The sequence below is a fragment of the Procambarus clarkii genome, chromosome 28 (assembly GCF_040958095.1).
Source record: "Procambarus clarkii isolate CNS0578487 chromosome 28, FALCON_Pclarkii_2.0, whole genome shotgun sequence".
Lineage (NCBI taxonomy): Eukaryota > Metazoa > Arthropoda > Malacostraca > Decapoda > Cambaridae > Procambarus > Procambarus clarkii.
Window position 1 is genome coordinate 15,808,186 of NC_091177.1, and position 26,770 is coordinate 15,834,955.

At 45.4% G+C, this 26,770-nt stretch overlaps 2 protein-coding genes across 2 annotated transcripts; both read left to right on the forward strand.

Annotated features, from left to right (window-relative positions):
• The first annotated feature begins 1,386 nt into the window (after window positions 1-1,386).
• LOC123751455 (zinc finger protein 429-like) lies at window positions 1,387-2,703 on the forward strand. The gene has a single exon (XM_045733541.2). The coding sequence runs from the start codon at window positions 1,387-1,389 to the stop codon at window positions 2,701-2,703; it is 1,317 nt and encodes a 438-aa protein (XP_045589497.2).
• Window positions 2,704-22,567: 19,864 nt separating this feature from the next.
• Window positions 22,568-22,924, forward strand: LOC138369426 (putative uncharacterized protein FLJ46204). The gene has a single exon (XM_069332666.1). The coding sequence runs from the start codon at window positions 22,568-22,570 to the stop codon at window positions 22,922-22,924; it is 357 nt and encodes a 118-aa protein (XP_069188767.1).
• Window positions 22,925-26,770: the final 3,846 nt, after the last annotated feature.

The window sequence follows — 26,770 nt, forward strand, 5'->3', positions numbered from 1 at the left end:
TGGTCCACCTCGACAAGAAACCTGGTCCACCTCGACAAGAAACCTCCTGGTCCACCTCGACAAGAAACCTGGTCTACCTCGACAAGAAACCTCCTGGTCCACCTCGACAAGAAACCTCCTGGTCCACCTCGACAAGAAACCTGGTCTACCTCGACAAGAAACCTCCTGGTCCACCTCGACAAGAAACCTCCTGGTTCACCTCGACAAGAAACTTCCTGGTTCACCTCGACAAGAAGCCTCCTGGTTCACCTCGACAAGAAACCTCCTGGTCCACCTCGACAAGAAACTTCCTGGTTCACCTCGACAAGAAGCCTCCTGGTTCACCTCGACAAGAAACCTCCTGGTCCACCTCGACAAGAAACCTCCTGGTTCACCTCGACAAGAAACTTCCTGGTTCACCTCGACAAGACACCTCCTGGTCCACCTCTACAAGAAACTTCCTGGTCCACCTTAACATGAAACCACCTGGTCCAACTCGACAAGAAACCTGGTCCACCTCGACAAGAAACCTCCTGGTCCACTGTTACGAACCTTACCTCCTGTGGAGGTTAGTTTCAGTTATAAAATGTTGGTGGACACAGTGGAGAATGCTTATTAGAATAAATCTACAGCTGATGTCAGAGAGGTCGCGAGTCAACAGTAATAATCCGGCCAGAAAAGTAGTGCCTTCTCAGCTGGAGATTCCTAGGAATAATGTTAACTGGAATAGCCTAACTATTTAAGGGAAAAATGGACTCAATCAAAAAGCATGCTTTGGGAATATGGTAAATAAAGTCAATAAAGGATTTGATTGCAAATGTAAAGAATAGAGTATTAAGGGGCGATGACGAAAGAGAGTTGGACGCCATCTTGACGTGAGGGAAGGTGGATACGTTGACGACCAGACTTTGCTATTGGGGAATTTCCTCCCGCCGTACAGTCAGATAAGCCCTCATTACTTGTTATCAGGGATGCAAGATATTGTAGAGTAGTTATTCAGATTTTGGAGATGTTTTATAAGAGAGTCCAGGTTTCCTAGAGGTGTAAATATGTGAGTCATCGGTTGATAGCTGTGGTGGCTGTGTGCACGGTTCCAGGTTTGGGACGGTGAACCTTAGAGTATCTAGAGCCCGCTAAGGACTTATATTAATTCATACTGACCTTGTGTAGTAAGGAACAACATTTAATATATGAAATATCGTTTGTGTTATACGTATAACTTTGTGTCTTTGTACTAGGCTGTTTTCCTCACTCCTTCATTTTCCCCTTGGCTCAAGTAAAATCATTGATTTCCCCTAAACAACATTTAAAGGTCCACCACCACCAAATTCTTGACAGGTCTCTAAGACACACAATCTATGACAACAAAATGATGACACAATTGATGACAAAAATAAAACACAACTCATGACAAACCTCGACAAGAAACCTCCGGGTTCACTTCGACAAGAAGCCTCCGGGTCCACCTCGACAAGAAACCTCCTGGTTCACCTATACAAGAAACCTTCTGGTCCACCTCGACAAGAAACCTCCTGGTTCACCTATACAAGAAACCTTCTGGTTCACCTCGACAAGAAACCTCCGGGTTCACCTATACAAGAAACCTTCTGGTCCACCTCGACAAGAAACCTCCTGGTTCACCTATACAAGAAACCTTCTGGTTCACCTCGACAAGAAACCTCCGGGTTCACCTCGACAAGAAACCTCCGGGTCCACCTCGACAAGAAACCTCCGGATCCACCTCGACAAGAAACCTCCGGGTCCACCTCGACAAGAAACCTCCGGATCCACCTCGACAAGAAACCTCCGGGTCCACCTCGACAAGAAACCTCTGGATCCACCTCGACAAGAAACCTCCGGGTCCACCTCGACAAGAAACCTCCGGGTCCACCTCGACAAGAAACCTCCGGATCCACCTCGACAAGAAACCTCCGGGTCCACCTCGACAAGAAACCTCCGGGTCCACCTCGACAAGAAACCTCCGGATCCACCTCGACAAGAAACCTCTGGATCCACCTCGACAAGAAACCTCCGGGTCCACCTCGACAAGAAACCTCCGGGTCCACCTCGACAAGAAACCTCCGGATCCACCTCGACAAGAAACCTCCGGGTTCACCTCGACAAGAAGCCTCCGGGTCCACCTCGACAAGAAACCTCCGGGTCCACCTCGACAAGAAACCTCCGGATCCACCTCGACAAGAAACCTCCGGGTCCACCTCGACAAGAAACCTCCGGATCCACCTCGACAAGAAACCTCCGGGTCCACCTCGACAAGAAACCTCTGGATCCACCTCGACAAGAAACCTCCGGGTCCACCTCGACAAGAAACCTCCGGATCCACCTCGACAAGAAACCTCCGGATCCACCTCGACAAGAAACCTCCGGATCCACCTCGACAAGAAACCTCCGGGTCCACCTCGACAAGAAACCTCCGGATCCACCTCGACAAGAAACCTCCTGGTCCACCTCGACAAGAAACCTCCTGGTCCACCTCGACAAGAAACCTCCGGATCCACCTCGACAAGAAACCTCCTGGTCCACCTCGACAAGAAACCTCCGGGTCCACCTCGACAAGAAACCTCCGGGTCCACCTCGACAAGAAACCTCCGGATCCACCTCGACAAGAAACCTCCGGGTCCACCTCGACAAGAAACCTCTGGATCCACCACTAGAACAAACATTATGGGTAAGCAAACTTCGGAGCTGCAGAGCCCGAATTGTTAGATGCCCGAGCCTGACATGTGCAGATTGACGCCTGCATACGTCGGACTGTTAAGATTCTTATTTATCAATTAACAAAAATCTAAACTGTCGAAGACTGATTATTCACAGTACCTTCGCTTTCCGAACTCTCGGTATTTGGTTACTAAGGCTCGGTACGGTCAGTTATTAAATCCTTGGGTACTGATCATTACCTTCAAGTCATGTCACAAGTTTCGTTTACATATTCTGCCGATGTATCATCAACAACGAGTCTGACTCTAAAGAATTGTTATCTTTCCAGAACCTGCATTTCCCCGCTGATCCAATCCAGCTCAGCTTCCATGGTGTACCCTGGAAAAACAATGGCTATAAGCTCATGACCACCCATGCAAGAATCGAGCTTTCTAAGTAAATGCAATATAGAATATGGAATCAGCTTATAGACGGGTGGGGGAAGAGCCAAGCCCCGCTCCACTAGAAGGCACTGACCACTTGTGAACAAGATCGGATATGTCGAGACCCCTTCCTCTCCCCCACCTCCCACGATTCTTTTTCCGAATTAAACCTTTTGATGACATCTGCTCGTATGCCCGGTGGTCAAAGGATTATCGGCCAGGAGGGAAGGAAGGGAGGGAGAGGACGTGGAGGCCAGGAGGGAAGGAAGGGAGGGAGAGGACGTGGAGGCGAGCATCCACTGGAGTCACACAGGAGGCACGGGGGGGAAGGGTTTTTCTCCTCTGTGTGAACCTTTCCTTCAAACAAATATTTTCCTTCCAATATGACACCCTTGATAATCTCCCTAGGGAGGCCCGGCCAGGGAGCGGCCCCCAGCCGGCTTGTGAGCAGCCTGATCCCCTCTTTTATCCCGATAGTTTCAGGTGTATTGAGAAAAGGTCTGTTGATTCTCCCCCCGTTGTCTAGTGGTGTGTGTGATACCCCGTTGTTGCTCGCAGCTTCCCTCTCTTCTTCTGTTGCCTGCTGCTGCCTATGGTCAGTCTCATCCATATTGTTTAGTCCCTTGTTCCATGTCCCCCTTCTCTGATGTCTGATGTCCCCCTCTCTGACGTCTGTTGTCTGATGTCCCCCTCTCTGACGTCTGTTGTCTGATGTCCCCCCTCTCTGACGTCTGTTGTCTGAGGTCCCCCTCTCTGATGTCTGTTGTCTGATGTCCCCCTCTCTGCCGTCTGTTGTCTGATGTCCCCCTCTCTGACGTCTGTTGTCTGATGTCCCCCTCTCTGACGTCTGTTGTCAGATGTCCCCTCTCTGATATCTGTTGTCTGATGTCCCCCTCTCTGACGTCTGTTGTGAGATGTCCCCTCTCTGACGTCTGTTGTCTGATGTCCCGCTCTCTGACGTCTGTTGTCTGAGGTCCCCCTCTCAGACGTCTGTTGTCTGATCTCCCCCTCTCTGTTGTCTGATGTCCCCCTCTCTGTTGTCTGATATCCCCTCTCTGATGTCTGTTGTCTGATGTCCCCTCTCTGATGTCTGTTGTCTGATGTCCCCTCTCTGATGTCTGTTGTCTGATGCCCCCCTCTCTGACGTCTGTTGTCTGATGTCCCCCTCTCTGACGTCTGTTGTCTGATCTCCCCCTCTCTGTTGTCTGATGTTCCCCTCTCTGTTGTCTGATATCCCTTCTCTGATGTCTGTTGTCTGATGCCCCCTCTCTGATGTCTGTTGTCTGATGCCCCCCCTCTCTGACGTCTGTTGTCTGAGGTCACCCTCTCTGACGTCTGTTGTCTGATCTCCCCCTCTCTGTTGTCTGATGTCCCCCTCTCTGATGTCTGATATCCCCCTCTCTGATGTCTGTTGTCTGATGTCCCCTCTCTGATGTCTGTTGTCTGATGTCCCCCTCTCTGACGTCTGTTGTCTGATGTCCCCCTCTCTGACGTCTGTTGTCTGATGTCCCCCTCTCTGACGTCTGTTGTCTGATGTCCCCCTCTCTGACGTCTGTTGTCTGATGTCCCCCTCTCTGACGTCTGTTGTCTGATGTCCCCCTCTCTGACGTCTGTTGTCTGATGTCCCCTCTCTGATATCTGTTGTCTGATGTCCCCCTCTCTGACGTCTGTTGTGAGATGTCCCCTCTCTGATATCTGTTGTCTGATGTCCCCCTCTCTGACGTCTGTTGTCTGATGTCCCCTCTCTGACTTCTGTTATCTGATGTCCCCCCTCTCTGACATATTTTGTCTAATGTCCCCTTCTCTGACGTCTGTCTGATGTCCCCCTCTCTGATATCTATTGTCTTATGTCCCCCACTCTAACGTCTGTTGTCTTATGTCCCCCACTCTGACGTCTGTTGTTTGATGTCCCCTCATTGGCGTCTGATGTCCCCTCATTGACGTCTGATGTCCCCTCATTGATGTCTGTTGTCTGATGTCCCCTCATTGGCGTCTGTTGTCTGATGTCCCCTCATTGACGTCTGCTGTCTGATGTCCCCTCATTGACGTCTGTTGTCTGATGTCTCTTCCATTATATACCTGTTCACTGATTGTATTCTGTTATATGCTAATGGATGTGTCCTTCCTCATATCTGTTGCCGAATGTTTCCTCCCTGATTCATCATTTCTACCTCTGATACATGCTGTTCGATTTTTGCTTCCTAATACATATTGTCTAACGCCTACTCCATGATACATGTATTCTAATACATGTTGTGACGATTGCCACCTGAGGCTTGTTATTCTCACCACCACCATTATACGATGTATTTTTTTTTGGGGGGGGGGGAAGGGGAATTATCAGGGCAAAGCGCCAAGCCATTACGACTATATAGCACTGGGAATGGGGTCAGGATATGTTTGTGGGATGGGACGGGGGAAAGGAATGGTGTCCAACCACTTGGATGGTCGGGGATTGAACGCCGACCTGAATGAAGTGAGACCGTCGCTCTACTGTCCAGCAGAAGTGGGGTGAGTATTCTGTTTTAGCTTTTTTCTTGACATGTTTTCCTCATTCCTGTTGTTAATCATTTGAATAATCATTTTTAATTTTGACAAATATGTGTGTGGCGATTATATGTTCCTTGATGAAGTCCTGTTGTTTGTGCATTGTTAAACGCCTAGAGACTTTGTTGTCTTGTCTATATACAGAGTTCGTTAGTGCTGACAATTCCCAAGTGGGCGCGTGAAGGCGTAGACAACGTTGGTCTCTTTCGAGGCGTTTTTCTTGGTGTCGGGAGAATTCTTCATTAGCAGGATTGGCGGTTTAAACTACAGTTGGCAAGGAACATATAATCGCCACACACAATGAGACGATCACCAGGGATATTTTGACGAATAACACCGAAATAATTAATAGATACAAAGACAATAGAATATTAAACATCAGTGAGGCGTTGCAAATCAAGAAATCTAGTCCAGTAATCAATAACCAGCTAGTTCACTCTACCCCCTTCAAGACCCCGGACCAACACAGAAGCAGGACCGAATGCCCCTGCAACAGGAACGGAAGCGGCCAGAAGAACATAAGGGACCAACATGTCACACTCAATGTTGGTACATTTAATACCTTATTAATGTGCTCAATGTAATGCCATTCATCTATATGTTACTTAACCACCTCACGATAACAAGATATAACCAGGTGCTAAGCACGTTAGAATTTGTCTTTGAAAGTGTGAGGAGTGATCTTACGAAACGCATCACTAAAACTTTGTCGTTTTCAACGTAATGTTTAAAAGAAAGAATTTTACCAAAATATTCTAAATAAATATATATAATATATATATATATATATATATATATATATATATATATATATATATATATATGAGTGTCAGACCACGGAGGAAGAATTGAAACCAGAATTTCCTTAATTACTTTCGTATTTAATAATACATCTTCAGAAGGGTGAGTTACAAGTAAAACGATATGGACATATATTACAGGAGAGAGGTGAAGTGAGGTACACTGATAAAATTTTTGTTTATGACTGGGATTGGGTGGGGTATGAATAGGAGCAACATCCTATGGGCCAATAGGCCTCCTGCAGTTACCTTTGTTCTTATGTTCTTATGGCCCAAACATGGATAATAATAGCATAAGATAAGGAATATAAACAATGAATTAGCGAGACAAATGTATATCAATGATCCTACCCAAATCGCCCTCTAACTGATCCATCAAAAATGGATATAAATTATATAAATCACTGCTAATCTTCAAATTACATGTTTTTGTAATCTGTATTAAATCAGATTCAATTATGCTCCTTTGGAAAGAGCTTTTATAATTCGTTATTGAAGAAGACATCTCCCAATCAATTTGGTGAGCATCTTCTGACAAATGAACAAACAAAGCATTAGACAATTGGCCATGTCTTACAGAGTATTTATGTTGCGAAATTCTACATTTCAAATCTTTAGATGTTTGCTCAACATAGAACCTATTACAGTCTTCACAAGGAGTTTTATAAATTACAATTATCACTACGAGGGCTGCTTCTAACTAAAAGTTTACCAACAGTATTTTCGTTGATAAACAATACATGTATATCAAAACGTTTCAAAGCACTGACCATATTTTCAAACCCAGACAAATATGGTAACCATAAAACATTCTTTGGGCGAATTTTCTCACTGCATATATTAATATAATATGTACGATGTGCTCTGTTACGGCAAACATCCAAAAAACTCAGTGGATAACAATGCTTGAAACCAATAAAATCAATAATCTTAAACTCTTCATCTAAGAATTATGACCTAGCAACCCGAAGAGCTCTTAGATACAACGAGGAAAAAAGTGATTTTATTCACATTGTATCTATTTCCTGAAAAATAATGAACATAAGATAGATTATTCGTAGGTTTTCTGTAGACACTAAACTTTAGTGAAAAATCTTCCCTATGAATAAGTATATCTAAGAATGGCAAACAATTATCAATTTCAGTCTCCATAGTAAATTTCATAGAGGTGACTTGAACATTAAGTTTAGCTACAAATTCGTCTGTATTAACATCTGAAGGCCATATACACAAAATATCATCAACATATCTAAACCATGGAATGATTCCAGGGGTAATTTTTTAAACAAATCTAATTTCGAAAAATTCCATATACAAGTTTGAAAGCAATGGCGATAAAACATTCCCCATTGCCATTCCAAAGGTCTGTAAATAATACTCATTATTAAAGATTACATCTATTTATGCACAACTTAACAAGATTGACAACAATATCGGCAGAAAGAGGTAAAACATGATTCATTAATTCATGAGCAAGATAATCAAGAATATCATCAACAGGTACCTTTGTAAACAGAGAACAAACGTCAAAACTAATTAGCTTAACACCAGGAGAGATAAGAACAGTGTTCAATTTGTTAACTAATTCAAGAGAATTGGTCAAATGAGAAGAGGAAATAGTTCCTAACAATGGGGACAAGATATTGGTAAGCCATTTAGAAAGCTTGTAAGAAATGGATCCCACAGAACTGATGATAGGCCTCATGGGATAGTTAGGTTTATGAGTTTTGACAAGTCCATAGATATGGTAATGAAGGTGATGAGGTAGTAAATTGATTAAGAAGATCTTTATGTTTACTTAATATCCTTAAGTTGCTACTGAAGAACTTGATGATGTCCTCAAGAGGATTGTAGCTAAACTTAATGATCAAGTCACCTCTATGAAATTTACTATGAAGACTGAAATTGATAAATGTTTGCCATTCTTAGATATACTTATTCATAGGGAATGTTTTTCACTAAAGTTTAGTGTCCTACGAATAATTTATCTCATGTTCATTATATTACAGAGCATAGATACAATATGAAAAACTAAAATTTTTCCTCTATGTATTTAAGAGCTCTTAGGGTTCTTAGTTCAGAATTCTTAGATGAAGAGTTTAAGAATATTGATTCTATTGGTCTCAAGCTTTGTTATCCACTGAGTTTTTTGGATGTTTGCCGTAGCAAAGCACATCGTACATATTACAATAATATATGCAGTGAGAAAATTCGTCTAAAGAAATGTGTTATGTTTACGTGATGACGTGAGGAACACAATAAATTTGATTTGATAAAATGCTATGCCCAAGATTACCATCAGAGTGCCGGCGGGCTGATGGGCTAAATAGCCTCGGCTACCATCAGTTTTTGTCCAGTTGTGATGGTCAAGTGGATTAAGGCGTCCTGTACATACCAGTTGCATTGCTCCTGGCAGTATGGGTTCGAGTCACTTCTGGGGTGTGAGTTTTCAGTTACATACATATACATACATACATACATATTATATATATATATATATATATATATATATATATATATATGTCGTACCTAGTAGCCAGAACTCACTTCTGAGCCTACTATGCAAGGCCCGTTTTGCCTAATAAGCCAAGTTTTCATGAATTAATTGCTTTTCGACTACCTAACCTACCTAACCTAACCTAACCTAACTTTTTCGGCTACCTGACCTAACCTAACCTATAAAGATAGGTTTGGTTAGGTTAGGTAGGGTTGGTTAGGTTCGGTCATATATCTACGTTAATTTTAACTCCAATAAAAATAAATTGACCTCATACATAATTAAATGGGTTGCTTTATCATTTCATAAGAAAAATATTAGAGAAAATATATTAATTCATGAAAACTTGGCTTATTAGGCAAATCGGGCCTTGCATTGTAGGCTGAAAAGTGAGTTCTGGCTACTAGGTACGATATATATATATATATATGTACAACTAATATGTTGTCCTTAATAGCCAGAATGCAGTACTCCGCCTACTATGCAAGGCCCAATTTGCCTAACAAGCCAAGTTTTCCTGAATTTATATTTTTTCAGTTTTTTTCTTTCTAAAATGATAAAACTATACATTTCATTGTGTATGAGTTCATTTTTTTAATTTGAGTTAAAACTAGCGAAGATATATGACCTAACCTATCCTACTCCACCTTACCTAACTTATCTTAACCTAACCTAAACTAACATAAGACAATAATTTATGTTCTTAAATTAATATAATATAATAATAATTCAGATAAACAAAGTGGATTTTTTTTTTGAAAATTAAGAAAATCACTCGGCCTATTAGGCAAATCGGGGCTTGCATAATTGGCTAAGAAGTGCGTTTTGGCTATTATATACGACATATACATATGTCGATTATTTTACAAGGTTTCTTAGACCACATTCGTGCAAACAAAGACAGTTTGTGTTCACTGTGTCGGGGGACATGAAGCCAGAGTGTATTCATACACGTTAGGCTTTATCGAGGTTACCCTCACCCCAGTCCCCCTTCCCGGGTCGTACTGCTGACCCCGCCCAGGATACAACATGCTGACTAACTCCAGAGTACCTATTTGCTGCTAGGTGAACAGAGGCATTAGGTGAAAGGAAATGTGGCCATCCATTTCTGTTCCGCCCGGGATTCGAACCCGTAATTCTCGAATGGGCGTCGAGAACGCACCGGGACCCTTTTAAACTACTGTGTGAGTGTGTGGGGCTGTGGCCGTGTAAACACCTCGGCCACTAGGAGTACAGGTCACCGCAGTCGCTCTCCACAACATCCTTTTGAAAACTTTGACAGGAAAGAAAACTGTAAAAAAAACTTTCAAAACTTTGTGAAGAAACCAAGTGGCCCTTAGTGGCTAAGGGGCCTGACAGCTGAGTGGACTCAGGACTCGGGATTCGTAGTCCTGAGGTTCCGGGTTCGATCCCCCGGTGGAGGCGGAAACAAATGGGCAGAGTTTCTTTCACCCTGATGCCGCTGTTACTTAGTAGTAAGTAGATAAATGGGAGTTAGACAGCTGCTACGGGCTGCTTCCTGGGGGAGTGTAACAAAAATTAAAAGTGGCCTTGTCGAGGACCGGGCCGCGGGGACGCTAAGCCCCGAAATCATCTCAAAATAACCTCAAGATAGTTTGAAGAACATGGTCCCTTTTATCACCGTCCCCAGCAATATTATTGTGAGATCTTAATCATGTGAGATTTTGTGCTCCAAATCAACATAACACTTTAGTTTAGATAACACTTTAGATTAATTAAAATAATTTAGGCTGCATTATGATATTAGGTAAATTTAAAAAGCTCACGTCTTCACCAATTTGATGTAAGAAAGAATGAGGTATGTGTGAAATCTTAGTCTGAAACCCTAAGCATGGTGTATGTCACAGAGGGTTCAAGTGATCCTAAACACCACTCAGAATGGCAATACGGGATCAGAAAACAAATTAGGTAATCATCAGAGGTTTCCACTCTCGAAATTGGAAAATTAATTAGTGTTTTGTAAAAAGAGACAAGTTGGAAGCGTGTTCAAAGAAGAAAGAGAGAGGGGGAGAGAGAGAGAGAGAGAGGGGGGGGAGAGAGAGAGAGAGAGAGAGAGAGAGCGAGAGAGAGAGAGAGAGCGAGAGAGAGAGAGAGAGAGAGAGAGAGAGAGAGAGAGAGAGAGAGAGAGAGAGAGAGAGAGAGAGAGAGAGAGAGAGAGAGCGAGAGAGAGAGAGAGAGAGAGAGAGAGAGAGAGAGAGAGAGAGAGAGAGAGAGAGAGAGAGAGAGAGCGAGAGAGAGAGAGAGAGAGCGAGAGAGAGAGAGAGAGAGAGAGAGAGAGAGAGAGAGAGAGAGAGAGAGAGAGAGAGAGAGAGAGAGAGAGAGAGAGCGAGAGCGAGAGCGAGAGCGAGAGAGAGATGCACTTCAGTTATCAAAAAAGGAGGAAGCAACCAATACGAGTTAGAGCAATAAACTCATAAATTAAATCAGGAAAAAGATTATGATATATATTGTCTTTAAAATTAAAAAAAAAAATTGGTATGTTAAACCATGCTTAAAACACCTGTTAATAGTGAGTGACTGTAATCACCCTAAAGACATCTGGTGATGTTAACAGCAAAATATAATTGTACAGATGTAATGCCAGTTTGTTGTACAATATCCACACTGTTTCTCGAAATAACAAAAGCAAATTACATTCGTCAAGTAGAAAGAGTTCTTTTCTCTTTAAATGAGTTGCAAAGGGTTAATTATGCCCATCATACTCATGAAAGCCAACACCAGCTTAAGATTAACTTTCGTTACTGTTAATTAACAGGCTCATTAACAGAGAGAGATGAGGAGGCAACAGAAGAATGAAAACTGTGTCATCCAATATTCCGCCGCCGGTGGTCTAACCAGCTTATACCTGACATATGAAAACCTTTTAACAGATAATTAATTCAAGTCCAGCTATTAAGTAATGTAAGCGCCGCTCATCTGGCGATCAAACCAGGATTGAAATAATACAGTAGGTAATTATCCTGGCGGGCCAGCCAGGCCAGCCTTTCTAGTCTTCACATTAATAGCTGGTAGCGGGGGTCTCCTCCCCCTCCTCCTCTCCTTCTTCTTCCTTCTTCCCCTCCTCCTCCTCCTCACATCAGTCCTCGGCAGGGCTGGTAGGTAGCGCTGAGTGGGTCATTGTGTATTAAGGCGCGTGATCTTGAAGGTCGCGGTGGGGGGGGGGGGGGGGGTAACTCCGTCAGATGTCTTGGAGTGAGGGAGTCCGTCGGAGCCTCCGATCTGTCGTCCACTCTCTCCCTGAGTGCGTCTCCCGTTGTGTTCACTCTCACTTTCGTCTCCCACTAGTGCGTCCACTCTTCCATTCCCCTCCCACTAGTGCGTCCACTCTTCCATTCCCCTCCCACTAGTGCGTCCACTCTCACTTCAACCTCCCACATTGGGCGTCTATTCTCCCCCTTATCTTATAATGATTGCGTCCAAACTCCCATTCCACTGAGTGCATCCACTCTTCCCGTCCCCTCCCTTAGTGAGGGTACAGGACCACGGTATTCCTGGCTGAGCTCTAGCTCCTGTCCTTATTTCCCCTCTCCCCCCCCCCCCCTAAAAAAAAATTGTCCTTTTTCTCAGTAACACAACCAACCATTTGGTCTGGACGGTAGAGTGACGGTCTCGCGTCATGCAGGTCGGCATTCAATCCCCGACCGTCTATAAGGGGGGTTGGGCACCATTCCTTTCCCCCCTCCCCGTCCCATCCCAAACCCTTCTCCTGACCCCCTTCCAAGTGCTATATAGTCATATCTGGGCGACTTGACTATAGGTATGTAGGAGGCAGCAGCACTACAGTGATCTAACCTATCTGAATCACACGTGATTATTGTTATTAATTACATAATAAATTTGTAAATTATGTATATATAATAAATACAATAAATATGTATATTATGTTTTGTATTGATCATTGCTTTTCAGACACGTCTCCATCTCGACCTCGAACATTTCCTTGCTTGCTTTCTCCACTACCATCTCCAGCAGCTGTACCTGAATGGGAGAAATTTCTCTCGCCTTTCTATTTCATACATCCTGGGGATGTCAGGCGAGACTTCGCCTGACTGTTTCACTCTCTTGCTCTCCTTATTCTTCTCTTCCCTCTCTTTAATTTGTTGTCCTGTTTTCTTTGTTCTTGTTCAGAGCCATGCAGTTCTCACAGCATGGCATCACATGATGAACAACAGTCTTGTTCAGAGATATCAACAGCAGCCAGGGGCTCACTGTGACATATATAACGCTCCCTGGTATTTTGTAAGGCATGGTAATGGTCTCAATCATGAATCCAGGACTAACCTAAGGATTATGGGTATGTTATGTTGAGTTATGTTGATAACTCAACATAACATAACATAACTCAATATAACATATTATGTTATCATGAGTTATATTGGATACAACCCTTTGGGATGCGGCGTATTTGATATAAAGGGCCAAGTGGCCACGAATATTTGATATAAAGGGCCAAGTGGCCACGAATATTTGATATAAAGGGCCAAGTGGCCACGAATATTTGATATAAAGGGCCAAGTGGCCATGAATGGTTGAATAAAGGGCCAAGTGGCCATGAATGGTTGAATAAAGGGCCAAGTGGCCATGAATGGTTGAATAAAGGGCCAAGTGGCCCCGAATAGTTGAATAAAAGGCCATGAAGCATTACGTACAAGGATTCATGGGCGTAATGCATATCTGGATAAAAGAACATGAACGACATGTATTTGGATAATGGGACAATACAGATATGTATTATTTGGATAAAGGACCATAGAGAGATGTATTATTTGGATAATGGGCCATAGAGAGATGTATTATTTGGATAAAAGACCATAGAGAGATGTATTATTTGGATAAAGGACAATGGAACGTTACATACTTGGATAAAGGACAAATAATACATCTCTCTATGGCCCATTATCCAAATAATACATCTCTCTATGGTCCTTTATCCAAATAATACATATCTGTATTGTCCCATTATCCAAATACATTATCCAGCAATGCGCAGGTTGGATGTAGAATAATTGAGGATGGAGTAACCGGCATTGATTGAGCTTGACAGTGATAACTGTTTTTCCTATATCCAACTATGGCAGCGCCCCCCCCCCTTTCCCCCCTCTGCTCCCGCCCCTCCATCACCCCCCCCCCTCCATCCGTTCCCCCCCTCCCAAGTCTGCAGCCACAATACTGACAGTCCAAGTACAGGTAATGGTTGATTTATAAAGTTAACCCTTTATAAAGTTAACCCTTAAACACGGTCTACGTTTTCTAACATGCGTTTTCCAGGACGGCGAGCAACACTGAACATCACATATATGCTAACATCACACAACGGGGAACAACACTACAGCACATACAGTAACATCATACACCAATGGAACCCATGCAGTAACATCATACACCAATGGAACCCATGCAGTAACATCATACACCAATGGAACCCATGCAGTAACATCATACACCATACAACAAGACTACAGAATACACGTATATCTTCATTAGATGTATAATAGGTCAGGAAAAACACCCCATAACACAATATCACAAGGCAGAATAACACCCATAACACAATACCAAAATTCAACATTAATACCACCCCCACAACACAATAACACCCCTAGAACACAATAACACCCAATAACACAATAACCAAATTCAACATAATTACACCCCATAACACAACACAAAACACCCCATAAAACAATAACACCACCGGCCACAATAACACCACAGGACACAATAACACCGCAGGCCACAATAACACCACTGGCCACAATAACACCACAGGCCACAATAACACCACAGGACAAAATAACACCAAAGGCCACAATAACACCACAGGCCACAATAACACCACAGGCAACAATAACACAACATGCCAAAATAACACAACAGACCACAATAACACCATTGGCCACAATGACACCACTGGCCACAATAACACCACTGGCCACAATAACACCGCAGGACACAATAACACCAAAGGACACAATAACACCACAGGACACAATAACACCACAGGACACAATAACACCACTGGCCACAATAACACCACAGGCCACAATAACAAAATAACACAATAACACCACAGGACACAATAACACCACAGGACACAATAACACCACAGGACACAATAACACCACTGGCCACAATAACACCACAGGACACAATAACACCACTGGCCACAATAACACCACAGGACACAATAATACCACAGGCCACAATAACACCACAGGACACAATAACACCACAGACCACAATAACACCACAGGACACAATAATACCACAGGCCACAATAACACCACAGGACACAATAACACCACTGGCCACAATAACACCACAGGACACAATAACACCACAGGCCACAATAACACCACAGGACACAATAACACCACAGGACACAATAACACCACTGGCCACAATAACACCACAGACCACAATAACACCACGGGCCACAATAACACCACAGACCACAATAACACCACAGACCACAATAACACCACAGACCACAATAACACCACAGGCCACAATAACACCACAGACCACAATAACACCACAGACCACAATAACACCACAGGCCACAATAACACCACGGGCCACAATAACACCACAGACCACAATAACACCACTGGCCACAATAACACCACAGGCCACAATAACACCACAGACCACAATAACACCACATACCACAATAACTCCACAGACCACAATAACATCACTGGCCACAATAACACCACAGGCCACAATAACACCACAGACCACAATAACACCACAGACCACAATAACACCACAGGCCACAATAACACCACGGGCCACAATAACACCACAGACCACAATAACACCACTGGCCACAATAACACCACAGGCCACAATAACACCACAGACCACAATAACACCACATACCACAATAACTCCACAGACCACAATAACATCACTGGCCACAATAACACCACAGGCCACAATAACACCACAGACCACAATAACTCCACAGGCCACAATAACACCACAGGCCACAATAACACCACAGGCCACAATAACACCACAGGCCACAATAACACCACAGGCCACAATAACACCACAGGCAACAATAACACCACAGACCACAATAACACCACATACCACAATAACACCACATACCACAATAACTCCACAGGCCACAATAGCACCACAGGCCACAATAACACCACAGACCACAATAACACCACATACCACAATAACACCACATACCACAATAACTCCACAGACCACAATAACACCACTAGCCACAATAACACCACAGACCACAATAACACCACTGGCCACAATAACACCACAGGCCACAATAACACCACAGGCCACAATAACACCAAATACCACAATAACTCCACAGACCACAATAACACCACAGACCACAATAACACCACTGGCCACAATAACACCACAGACCACAATAACACCACAGGCCACAATAACACCACTGGCCACGATAACACCACTGGCCACAATAACACCACAGGCCACAATAACACTACTGGCCACAATAACACCACAAGCCACAATAACACCACAGGCCACAATAACACCACAGACCACAATAACACCACTGGCCACAATAACACTACAGACCACAATAACACCACAGACCACAATAACACCACTGGCCACAATAACACCACAGACCACAATAACACCACAGGACACAATAACACCACAGGCCACAATATCACCACTGGCCACAATAACACCACTGGCCACAATAACACTACAGGCCACAATAACACCACTGGCCACAAAAACACCACAGACCACAATAACACCACAGGACACAATAACACCACAGGCTACAATAACACCACAGGCCACAATAACACCACAGACCACAATAACACCACAGGCCACAATAACACCACAGGCCACAATAACACCACTGGCCACAATAACACCACAGGACACAATAACACCACAGGCCACAATAACACCACACTCCACAATAACACCACAGACCACAATAACACCACTGGCCACAATAACACCACAGACCACAATAACACCACAGACCACAATAACACCACAGGACACAATAACACCACAGACCACAATAACACCACAGACCACAATAACACCACAGGACTCAATAACACCACTGGCCACAATAACACCACAGGCCACAATAACACCACAGGCCACAATAACACCACAGACCACAATAACACAACACGCCACAATAACACCACAGACCAAAATAACAGCACACGCCACAATAACACCACAGATTACAGTAACACCACAGGCCACAATAACACCACAGGCCACAATAACACCACTGGCCACAATAACACCACAGGCCACAATAACACCACAGGCCACAATAACACCACTGGCCACAATAACACCACAGGCCAAAATAACACCACTGACCACAATAACACCACAGGCCACAATAACACCACAGGCCACAATAACACCACTGGCCACAATAACACCACAGGCCACAATAACACCACAGACCACAATAACACCACAGACCACAATAACACCACTGGCCACAATAACACCACATTACACAATAACACCACAGGCCACAATAACACCACACGCCACAATAACACCACAGACCACAATAACACCACAGACCACAATAACACCACAGACCACAATAACACCACAGGTCACAATAACACCACAGGCCACAATAACACCACAGGCCACAATAACACCACTGGCCACAATAACACCACAGGCCACAATAACACCACAGGCCACAATAACACCACTGGCCACAATAACACCACAGGCCACAATAACACCACAGGCCACAATAACACCACTGGCCACAATAACACCACAGGCCACAATAACACCACAGACCACAATAACACCACACGCCACAATAACACCACAGACCACAATAACACCACAGACCACAATAACACCACAGGCCACAATAATACCACAGGCCACAATAACACCACAGGCCACAATAACACCACAGGCCACAATAACACCACAGGCCACAATAACACCACAGGCCACAATAACACCACAGGCCACAATAACACCACAGACCACAATAACACCACAGGCCACAATAATACCACAGGCCACAATAACACCACAGGCCACAATAATACCACAGACCACAATAACACCACAGGCCACAATAACACCACAGGCCACAATAACACCACAGGCCACAATAACACCACAGGCCACAATAACACCACAGGCCACAATAACACCACAGGCCACAATAACACCACAGGCCACAATAACACCACAGGCCACAATAACACCACAGGCCACAATAACACCACTGGCCACAATAACACCACAGGCCACAATAACACCACAGGACACAATAACACCACAGGATACAATAACACCACTGGTCACAATAACACCACAGGCCACAATAACACCACTGGCCACAATAACACCACAGGCCACAATAACATCACAGGCCACAATAACACCACTGGCCACAATAACACCACAGGCCACAATAACACCACAGGACACAATAACACCACAGGATACAATAACACCACTGGTCACAATAACACCACAGGCCACAATAACACCACAGGCCACAATAACACCACAGGACACAATAACACCACAGGATACAATAACACCACTGGTCACAATAACACCACAGGCCACAATAACACCACAGGCCACAATAACACCACTGGTCACAATAACACCACAGGCCACAATAACACCACTGGCCACAATAACACCACAGACCACAATAACACCACAGGCCACAATAACACCACTGGCCACAATAACACCACTGGCCACAATAACACCACAGGCCATAATAACACCCCATAACACACACCATAACAGCACCTCATACGAGCTTCACCACTATGTCACTTAAGAACACAAACGCCACACATATAAGCACATATAACCACAAACTATCACATACAACCTCACATACAACCTCACATATGTTAACACCAATTTCTCAGCAGTCAACAATTATCCTGGCGCTGTTTTTGTTCATGAAAGGAAATTGAGCAAATAGAAAAGAACAAGCACAAAAAAACTGCTACAAAATATGCAAAAGAAAACATTTAAAATTTGCTTTTGTGTATAATCTGAAATGCCAGTGAAAAATTGAACTTTCAATCTTAGAGCTTAAATAACGGAGCTTAAGCCGTGGTGTATTACAGTTTGTGGTAGTGTGACCTACACCTACTGTGTACTACAAGCTAGTGTGACCTACACCTACTGTGTACTACAAGCTAGTGTGACCTACACCTACTGTGTACTACAGGCTAGTGTGACCTACACTCTGTACTACAAGCTAGTGTGACCTACACCTACTGTGTACTACAGGCTAGTGTGACCTACACCTACTGTGTACTACAAGCTAGTGTGACCTACTCTGTGTACTACAAGCTAGTGTGACCTACACTGTGTTCTACAAGCTAGTGTGACCAACACTGTGTACTACAAGCTAGTGTGACCTACACTGTTCTACAAGCTAGTGTGACCTACACTGTGTACTACAAGCTAGTGTGACCAACACTGTGTACTACAAGCTAGTGTGACCTACACTGTTCTACAAGCTAGTGTGACCTACACTGTGTTCTACAAGCTAGTGTGACCAACACTGTGTACTACAAGCTAGTGTGACCTACACTGTTCTACAAGCTAGTGTGACCTACACTGTGTACTACAAGCTAGTGTGACCTACATTGTGTTCTACAAGCTAGTGTGACCTACACCTACTGTGTACTACAAGCTAGTGTGACCTACACCTACTGTGTACTACAAGCTAGTGTGACCTACATTGTGTTATATAAGCTAGTGTGACCTACACCTACTGTGTACTACAAGCTAGTGTGACCTACACTGTGTTCTACAAGCTAGTGTGACCTACACTGTGTACTACAAGCTATTGTGACCTACATTGTGTTCTACAAGCTAGTGTGACCTACACTGTGTACTACAAGCTAGTGTGACCTACACTGTGTATTACAAGCTAGTGTGACCTACACTTTCTGTGCACTACAATCTAGTGTGACCTACACTGTGTACTACAAGCTAGTGTGACCTACACTGTGTACTACAAGCTAGTGTGACCTACACTGTGTACTACAAGCTAGTGTGACCTACACTGTGTACTACAAGTTAGTGTGACCTACACAGTGTTCTACAAGCTAGTGTGACCTACACTGTGTACTACAAGCTAGTGTGACCTACACAGTGTACTACAAGCTAGTGTGACCTACACTGTGTACTACAAGCTAGTGTGACCTACACTTACTGTGTACTACAAGCTAGTGTGACCTACACCTACTGTGTACTACAAGCTTGTGTGACCTACACTGTGTACTACAAGCTAGTGTGACCTACACTTACTGTGTACTAAAAGCTAGTGTGACCTACACCTACTGTGTGCTACAAGCTAGTGTGACCTACACTGTGTATTACAAGTTAGTGTGACCTACACAGTGTTCTACAAGCTAGTGTGACCTACACTGTGTACTACAAGTTAGTGTGACCTACACAGTGTTCTACAAGCTAGTGTGACCTACACTGTGTACTACAAGCTAGTGTGACCTACACTAACTGTGTACTACAAGCTAGTGTGACCTACACTAACTGTGTACTACAAGCTAGTGTGACCTACACTGTGTACTACAAGCTAGTGTGACCTACACTTACTGTGTACTACAAGCTAGTGTGACCTACACTTACTGTGTACTACAAGCTAGTGTGACCTACACTTACTGTGTACTACAAGCTAGTGTGACCTACACTTACTGTGTACTACAAGCTAGTGTGACCTACACTGTGTACTACAAGCTAGTGTGACCTACACTGTGTACTACAAGCTAGTGTGACCTACACTGTGTACTACAAGCTAGTGTTAGTGGTACAGATGGGGCCTGACAACTGAGTGGACAGCGCTTCGGATTCGTAGTCTCAAGGTTTCGAGTTCGATCACCGGTAGAGGCGGAAACAAGTGGGCAAAGTTTCATTCACCCTGATGCCCGTGTTCACCTTGCGGTAAGTAGGTACCTGGTCAGCTGCTACGTGCTGCTTCCTGGGGGAATGTGTAACCAACAGGAGGCCTGGTCGAGAACCGGGCCGCGGGATGCTAAGCCCCGAAATTATCTCAAGATAAGAGAGTGTGTATTACAGTTAATGTTTGTGTATCCTACAGTGAGTGTGAGTGTATGCTACAGTGAGGGTGAGTGTATCCTATAGTGAGGGTGAGTGTATCCTACAATGAGGGTGAGAGTATCCTACAGTGAGGGTGAGTGTATCCTACAGTGTGGGTGAGTGTATCCTACAGTGAGGGGTGAGAGTATCCTACAGTGAGGGTAAGTGTATCCTACAGTGTGGGTGAGTGTATCCTACAGTGAGGGGTGAGAGTATCCTACAGTGAGGGTGAGTGTATCCTACAGTGAGGGTGAGTGTATCCTACAGTGTGGGTGAGTGTATCCTACAGTGAGGGTGAGTGTATCCTACAGTGAGGGTGAGTGTATCCTACAGTGTGGGTGAGTGTTTCCTACAGTGAGGGTGAGTGTATCCTACAGTGTGGGTGAGTGTATCCTACAGTGAGGGTGAGAGTATCCTACAGTGAGGGTGAGTGTATCCTACAGTGAGGGTGAGTGTATCCTACAGTGAGGGTGAGTGTATCCTACAGTGAGGGTGAGAGTATCCTACAGTGCTAGTGAGTGCGCTTCAAACGGAGTATGCGAGACAGTCACTGGCTACTGTGAATTCCTAATGAGTCCGTGTGTCTTGCGTTAGTGAATGTGAGCTTGAGTGCATGTGTACCAGCGCCTCAGTTGTGGCCAGTCAGCGCATGGATCATGAACGCACGCCAAGGGATGCGTCACTGGGTATCATCAGTATGCGCATTACAGCCCGCATGGGGCGTCATGCAGAGAGTTGGCATGAGAGTAAAGTGGTGTAGCTGTCTGTCACGGTCCCTCAACCCCACCATGGACAGGAAGGAAGGGGGGGGGGGGTGGAGGGGGGAATGTAGGGGGGGAGGGGAGGGCAGGGGGGGAGGGAGGGAGAGTGGGGGGGAGAGAGGAAAATGTAAAAGAAGGATGGATGGAGGGAAGAAGAGGGAGGTGGAGGAAGGGTGAAAAGGGGGGGAGAAGAATGGAAGAGGAACAGGAAGGTGGAATGGAGGAAGGGATAAGGGAGGTGTAGGGGCAATGGAAAGGGAGGGAAGGGAAATAAAGAGAGGAAGGGCAGTGTCGGTGATAGGGAGGGAGAAGGGATTGAAGCGGTTGGGAGAAAAGGGAGGAAGGGTAGGAAGGGAGATGAGGGGGAGGGAGGGAGGTGAAGGGGAGGGAGGGAAAGAGGGGTAGAGAGGAAAAGAGGGGAAGGGAGGGCTGAGAATATGGACAGTGGAAAAGCGGGGAAGAAATAAGGGAAAGGGACGATCGATAAAAGGGGGGGGGAGAATTCCAGAATTGAGTGACGGGGAAAGATATAAAGGAAAGGGTTGTGTGAGGGGGGGGGGGGGTAGAAAGGGTTTGGTGGGGGTAGAGGGAGAGGTTACCTTGAAATAGATTCGGGACATAGCATTCCCGCGGCCCGGTCCTCGACCAGGCCTCCTAAGGGAGGGCAAAGATCTCCGGCAGTCATGCGGTCCCAGGAATCAAGCTTTCCCCCGCATGCTGACACATGCCCGCATGCTGACACATGCCCGCATGCTGACACATGCCCGCATGCTGACACATGCCCGCATGCTGACACATGCCCGCATGCTGACACATGCCCGCATGCTGACACATGCCCGCATGCTGACACATGCCCGCATGCTGACACATGCCCGCATGCTGACACATGCCCGTATGCTGACACATGCCCGCATGCTGACACATGCGTGCGGCCTTGGCCCACGTCAGTCTTCTCTTGGACGAACTCATGCACCAAGTACAAATTCGGTGGCCCCCCCCAAAAAACACCCTTATATCAGCTGTGAGCATAATTTATCAGCTGTGAGCTTAATTTATCAGCTGTCAGCATAATTTATCAGCTCTCAGCATAAGTTATCACCGTTCAGCATAAGTCATCAGCTATCAGTTAAATTGTGGGTTGTCACCGTAAGTTGCTAGCTATCAACAAGAGTGTTCACCTATGAGAGCTGGTTAGCTGTCAGTATGAATCATCAGCCATCAGAGCTGGTCATCAGCTGTTAGCACGAGCCATCAGAGATCTTCAGGCTTCATCATCAACTAAGAGAAAATCAGTCAGCTGACAACTGACAAACTGGGGCGTCAACTGTCAGAGCAATTCATCAGCGTTTGCCACCAGCTGTCATGGCTAATCATCAACTGTCATAGCACACCTGTAGCATTCCAGGAGAGGGTTCCAGCCCGGGCCAAGCTCGACTTTTGGTAACTTGGTCCAACAGGCTGTTGCTTGGAGCGGCCCGCCGGCCCACATATCCACTATAATCTACATTAAGAATGTAAGTTTCTCGATCAAAAATGTCCACTTTAGTTCCGACAAAAGTTCTAATGCTTGCTGGCCGAGTACTGAACAGTCGTGGATTCCTAATGTTCAGACAGTGTCCTCCTAATGTTTCCCAAACGTTAAGAAACCTGACGTGCTAATGCCTCCTATCCTAACCTACTAGAGGACCGAAAACAGAAAACGAGACATTATGTAATTTTCGCGAGCTGCTACCATTTTCCAGTACGACGATTTTTGGCCTTAAGTAGAGTATAACGTCAAAATGCGACGCTTTTTTAGGAGCACGGATTGTTCCGATTGTATCTATAATACCTCTATTCCTCTCTGGTTTTACTTCACATTTCCTTCAGCATCTTTCCCTCCATTATGTTGTTATTCTACTGAGCAAAATTAGGACCGGACCCTCTAGTATCTTCCACGTATATAACACGTGATACCTCTCGCGGCTCCTTGCCTGACGGTATTATTTGAGAGCTTTCATACAGTCCCAGTAATTGAGGTGCTTTATCGTGTCTATGCGTACCGTACAAGCGTCCTGTAGTCCTTCTATTTCAGAACTCACTCTATCTCTGATATGGGAAGGGAGTACTGAAGACGGGACAGTACCAGTGATTTAAATACTATCAATACTGTGGTGGGATCCCTGGATTTGAACCTTTTCATAATCATCAGATCATTTTCCTGGCTGACGCAATGTTCCCTAAATGTGAGGTGGTCAGACATTCCCAGAACCTTTAGATGTTGCTTTACTTCTGGGAGTGGGTCGGGGTGCGTCTTGTACACTGTGTTTCGTCCAAGTTCACCATTTCCACCATGCCTGAGAACCAAAGTTCGTAGACGGTATCAGCGGTCATAGTGAGTCTTCAGCTGTCACAGCGAGTCTTCAGCTGTCACAGCGAGTCGTCAGTTGCCATAGCGAATAATCAATTGATTCATCAACTGACAGAACGAGTCATCAGTTTTCTGCGCGAGACATCAGTTGTCTGCGCGAGACATCAGTTGTCTGCGCGAGTCATCAGTTGTCACAGTGAGCCATCATTTGTCACAATGACTCATTATCAGTCATAATGAATCATTAGAGGAAACTACAATGCCGTAGTGCTTGACTGAAGGGATGGGGAGGAAGGACCCAATATATGTGTGTAACTGTATTAAAAAATATTTTTTCTGGATGTCACCAAGATCCCTTCACAAGGTGTTGTATACAACGATTCTCATCCTTGAGAAAGGATGTTGGTTACATTCGAAAATTGGGGTTTTAATACACTTATAAATTGGGTCTTTCCTTCACATGCAGGTCGGCGTTCAATCCCCGACCGTCCACAAGTGGTTGGACACCTTTCCCTTCCTGTCCCATCTCAAATCCTTATTCTGACCTCTTCCAAGTGCTATATAGTCGTAATGGCTTGGGGGTTTCCCCCGATAGTTCCCTTCCCTTTCAATGAACCACCACCTGTCAGAGTGAATATTCAGCTGTCTTAACGAGTCATCAGCTGTCAATGCGAGTCGTCTTCAGTCAGTACGAGTCATCAGTTATCACAGTGAATCGCCTGCTGTTTTAGGTAGTTATCAGTTTTATAGCTATCAGCAGTCAAAGGTAGTCATTAGTTTGTATTGTTATTATCTGTCAAAGATAATTATCAAGTGTTATACTAATCAGCCGTCAAAGGGAGTCATCAATTAGTATAGTTATCACCTGTTAAAGGTAGTCATCCATTTGTATAATTATCACCTGTCAAAAGTTGTTAGCAATTTGTATATTTATCACCTGTCAGAAGTAGTAATCAATTTGTATACTTATCACCTGTCATCTACTGGTAGTCATCTACCTTTATAGTTATCAGGTGTCAGAGGTCGTCATCCAGCGTCACGTGGGAAGGGAGAACACACCAACCGGACCTGCGCAGTCAAGCGCCCGCCGCTCAGTAAGAAGGGAGTTAGAAAACCAGGAGTGCGCGCAGCGCCAGGAGACGTCAGGCAAGGGAACTGCTGATATTAGATCGGGGCAGTGTCAGGCACTGTCAGGCACTGTCAGGCAGGCAGGGCCAGTGACACGTCCCTCCTTTCCCCTCCCCTCGCTGTGAGTCAGTCAGCTGGTTCTTTTATCATTTTTACATTTTGCCTGGTACTGCGAGTATCCGGATTCTGGGCCCCTGCCCCCCGAACTGAAAATTGAAACTACATCATATGAAAGCCGTGAGGGGGCGGCCGCGGCTTGATTAAAGAGGAGTGAATACCAACTACCCCTTTTATATAAATATGCAATTGACCTGTGAGGCATTTAGACCATTAAGGCAGGGCAAAGAACGCTTGCGGAATTAGTGAGAAAGCGGGTGATTGCCACTGAAAAATACGCTCAACAGATTTACCTCTGACTGACAGATAGTAATCCACACCAGAGAGCGAAACGGGGGAAGTAATAAAATTCATGAAAAAATGTGTAAAAGCAGAAGGATTGGGAATATTGGAATGGTGGGAATAGGCAGAAAGAAATAATATTGTTTTGTGATTGATACCGGGATCGTTTATGCGCGCCTGTGCCTGCTTTTTATCGCGCCAATTAAAAACGGGAGGGGGGGTGATTGCGGGTCAAAATATATCACGTTATTCGGCTAATGACGATAAATATTCGTGCATTTTGTTATTGCGGCTAGCGACGTGTGGAGCTTTGTTGTATGGCTAGGGGAGAGTCGCTCGCCCGCCCGCCTGCCTGCCTGCCAGCCTGCCTGTTTGCCTGCCCGCCTGCCTGCTTGCCTGCCTGACTGCCTGCCTGCCTGCTTGCCTGCTTGCCTGCCTGCCTGTCTGCTTGCCTGCCTGCTTGCCTGCCTGCCTGCCCGCCCGCCCGCCCGCCTGCCTGCCTGCCTGCCCGCCCGCCTGCCTGCCTGCATACATGCACTCCTGCCTGCCTACCTGCCTGCCTGCCTGCCTGCCTGATAACCTGCATGCCTGCCTGATAACCTGCCTGCCTGCCTGCCTGCCTGCCTGCCTGTCAGGCCGCCTGCATGAATGCCAGGCCGCCTTCCTGCCTGCCTGCCCGCCCGCCTGCCTGCCTGCCTGCCCGCCTGCCTGCCTGCCTGCCTGATAACCTGCATGCCTGCCTGATAACCTGCCTGCCTGCCTGATAACCTGCATGCCTGCCTGATAACCTGCCTGCCTGCCTGCCTGCCTGCCTGTCAGGCCGCCTGCATGAATGCCAGGCCGCCTTCCTGCCTGCCTGCCCGCCCGCCTGCCTGCCTGCCTGCCCGCCCGCCTGCCTGCCTGCATACATGCACTCCTGCCTGCCTACCTGCCTGCCTGCCTGGTAACCTGCCTGCCTGCCTGATAACCTGCATGCCTGCCTGATAACCTGCCTGCCTGCCTGCCTACCTGCCTGCCTGCCTGCCTGATAACCTGCCTGC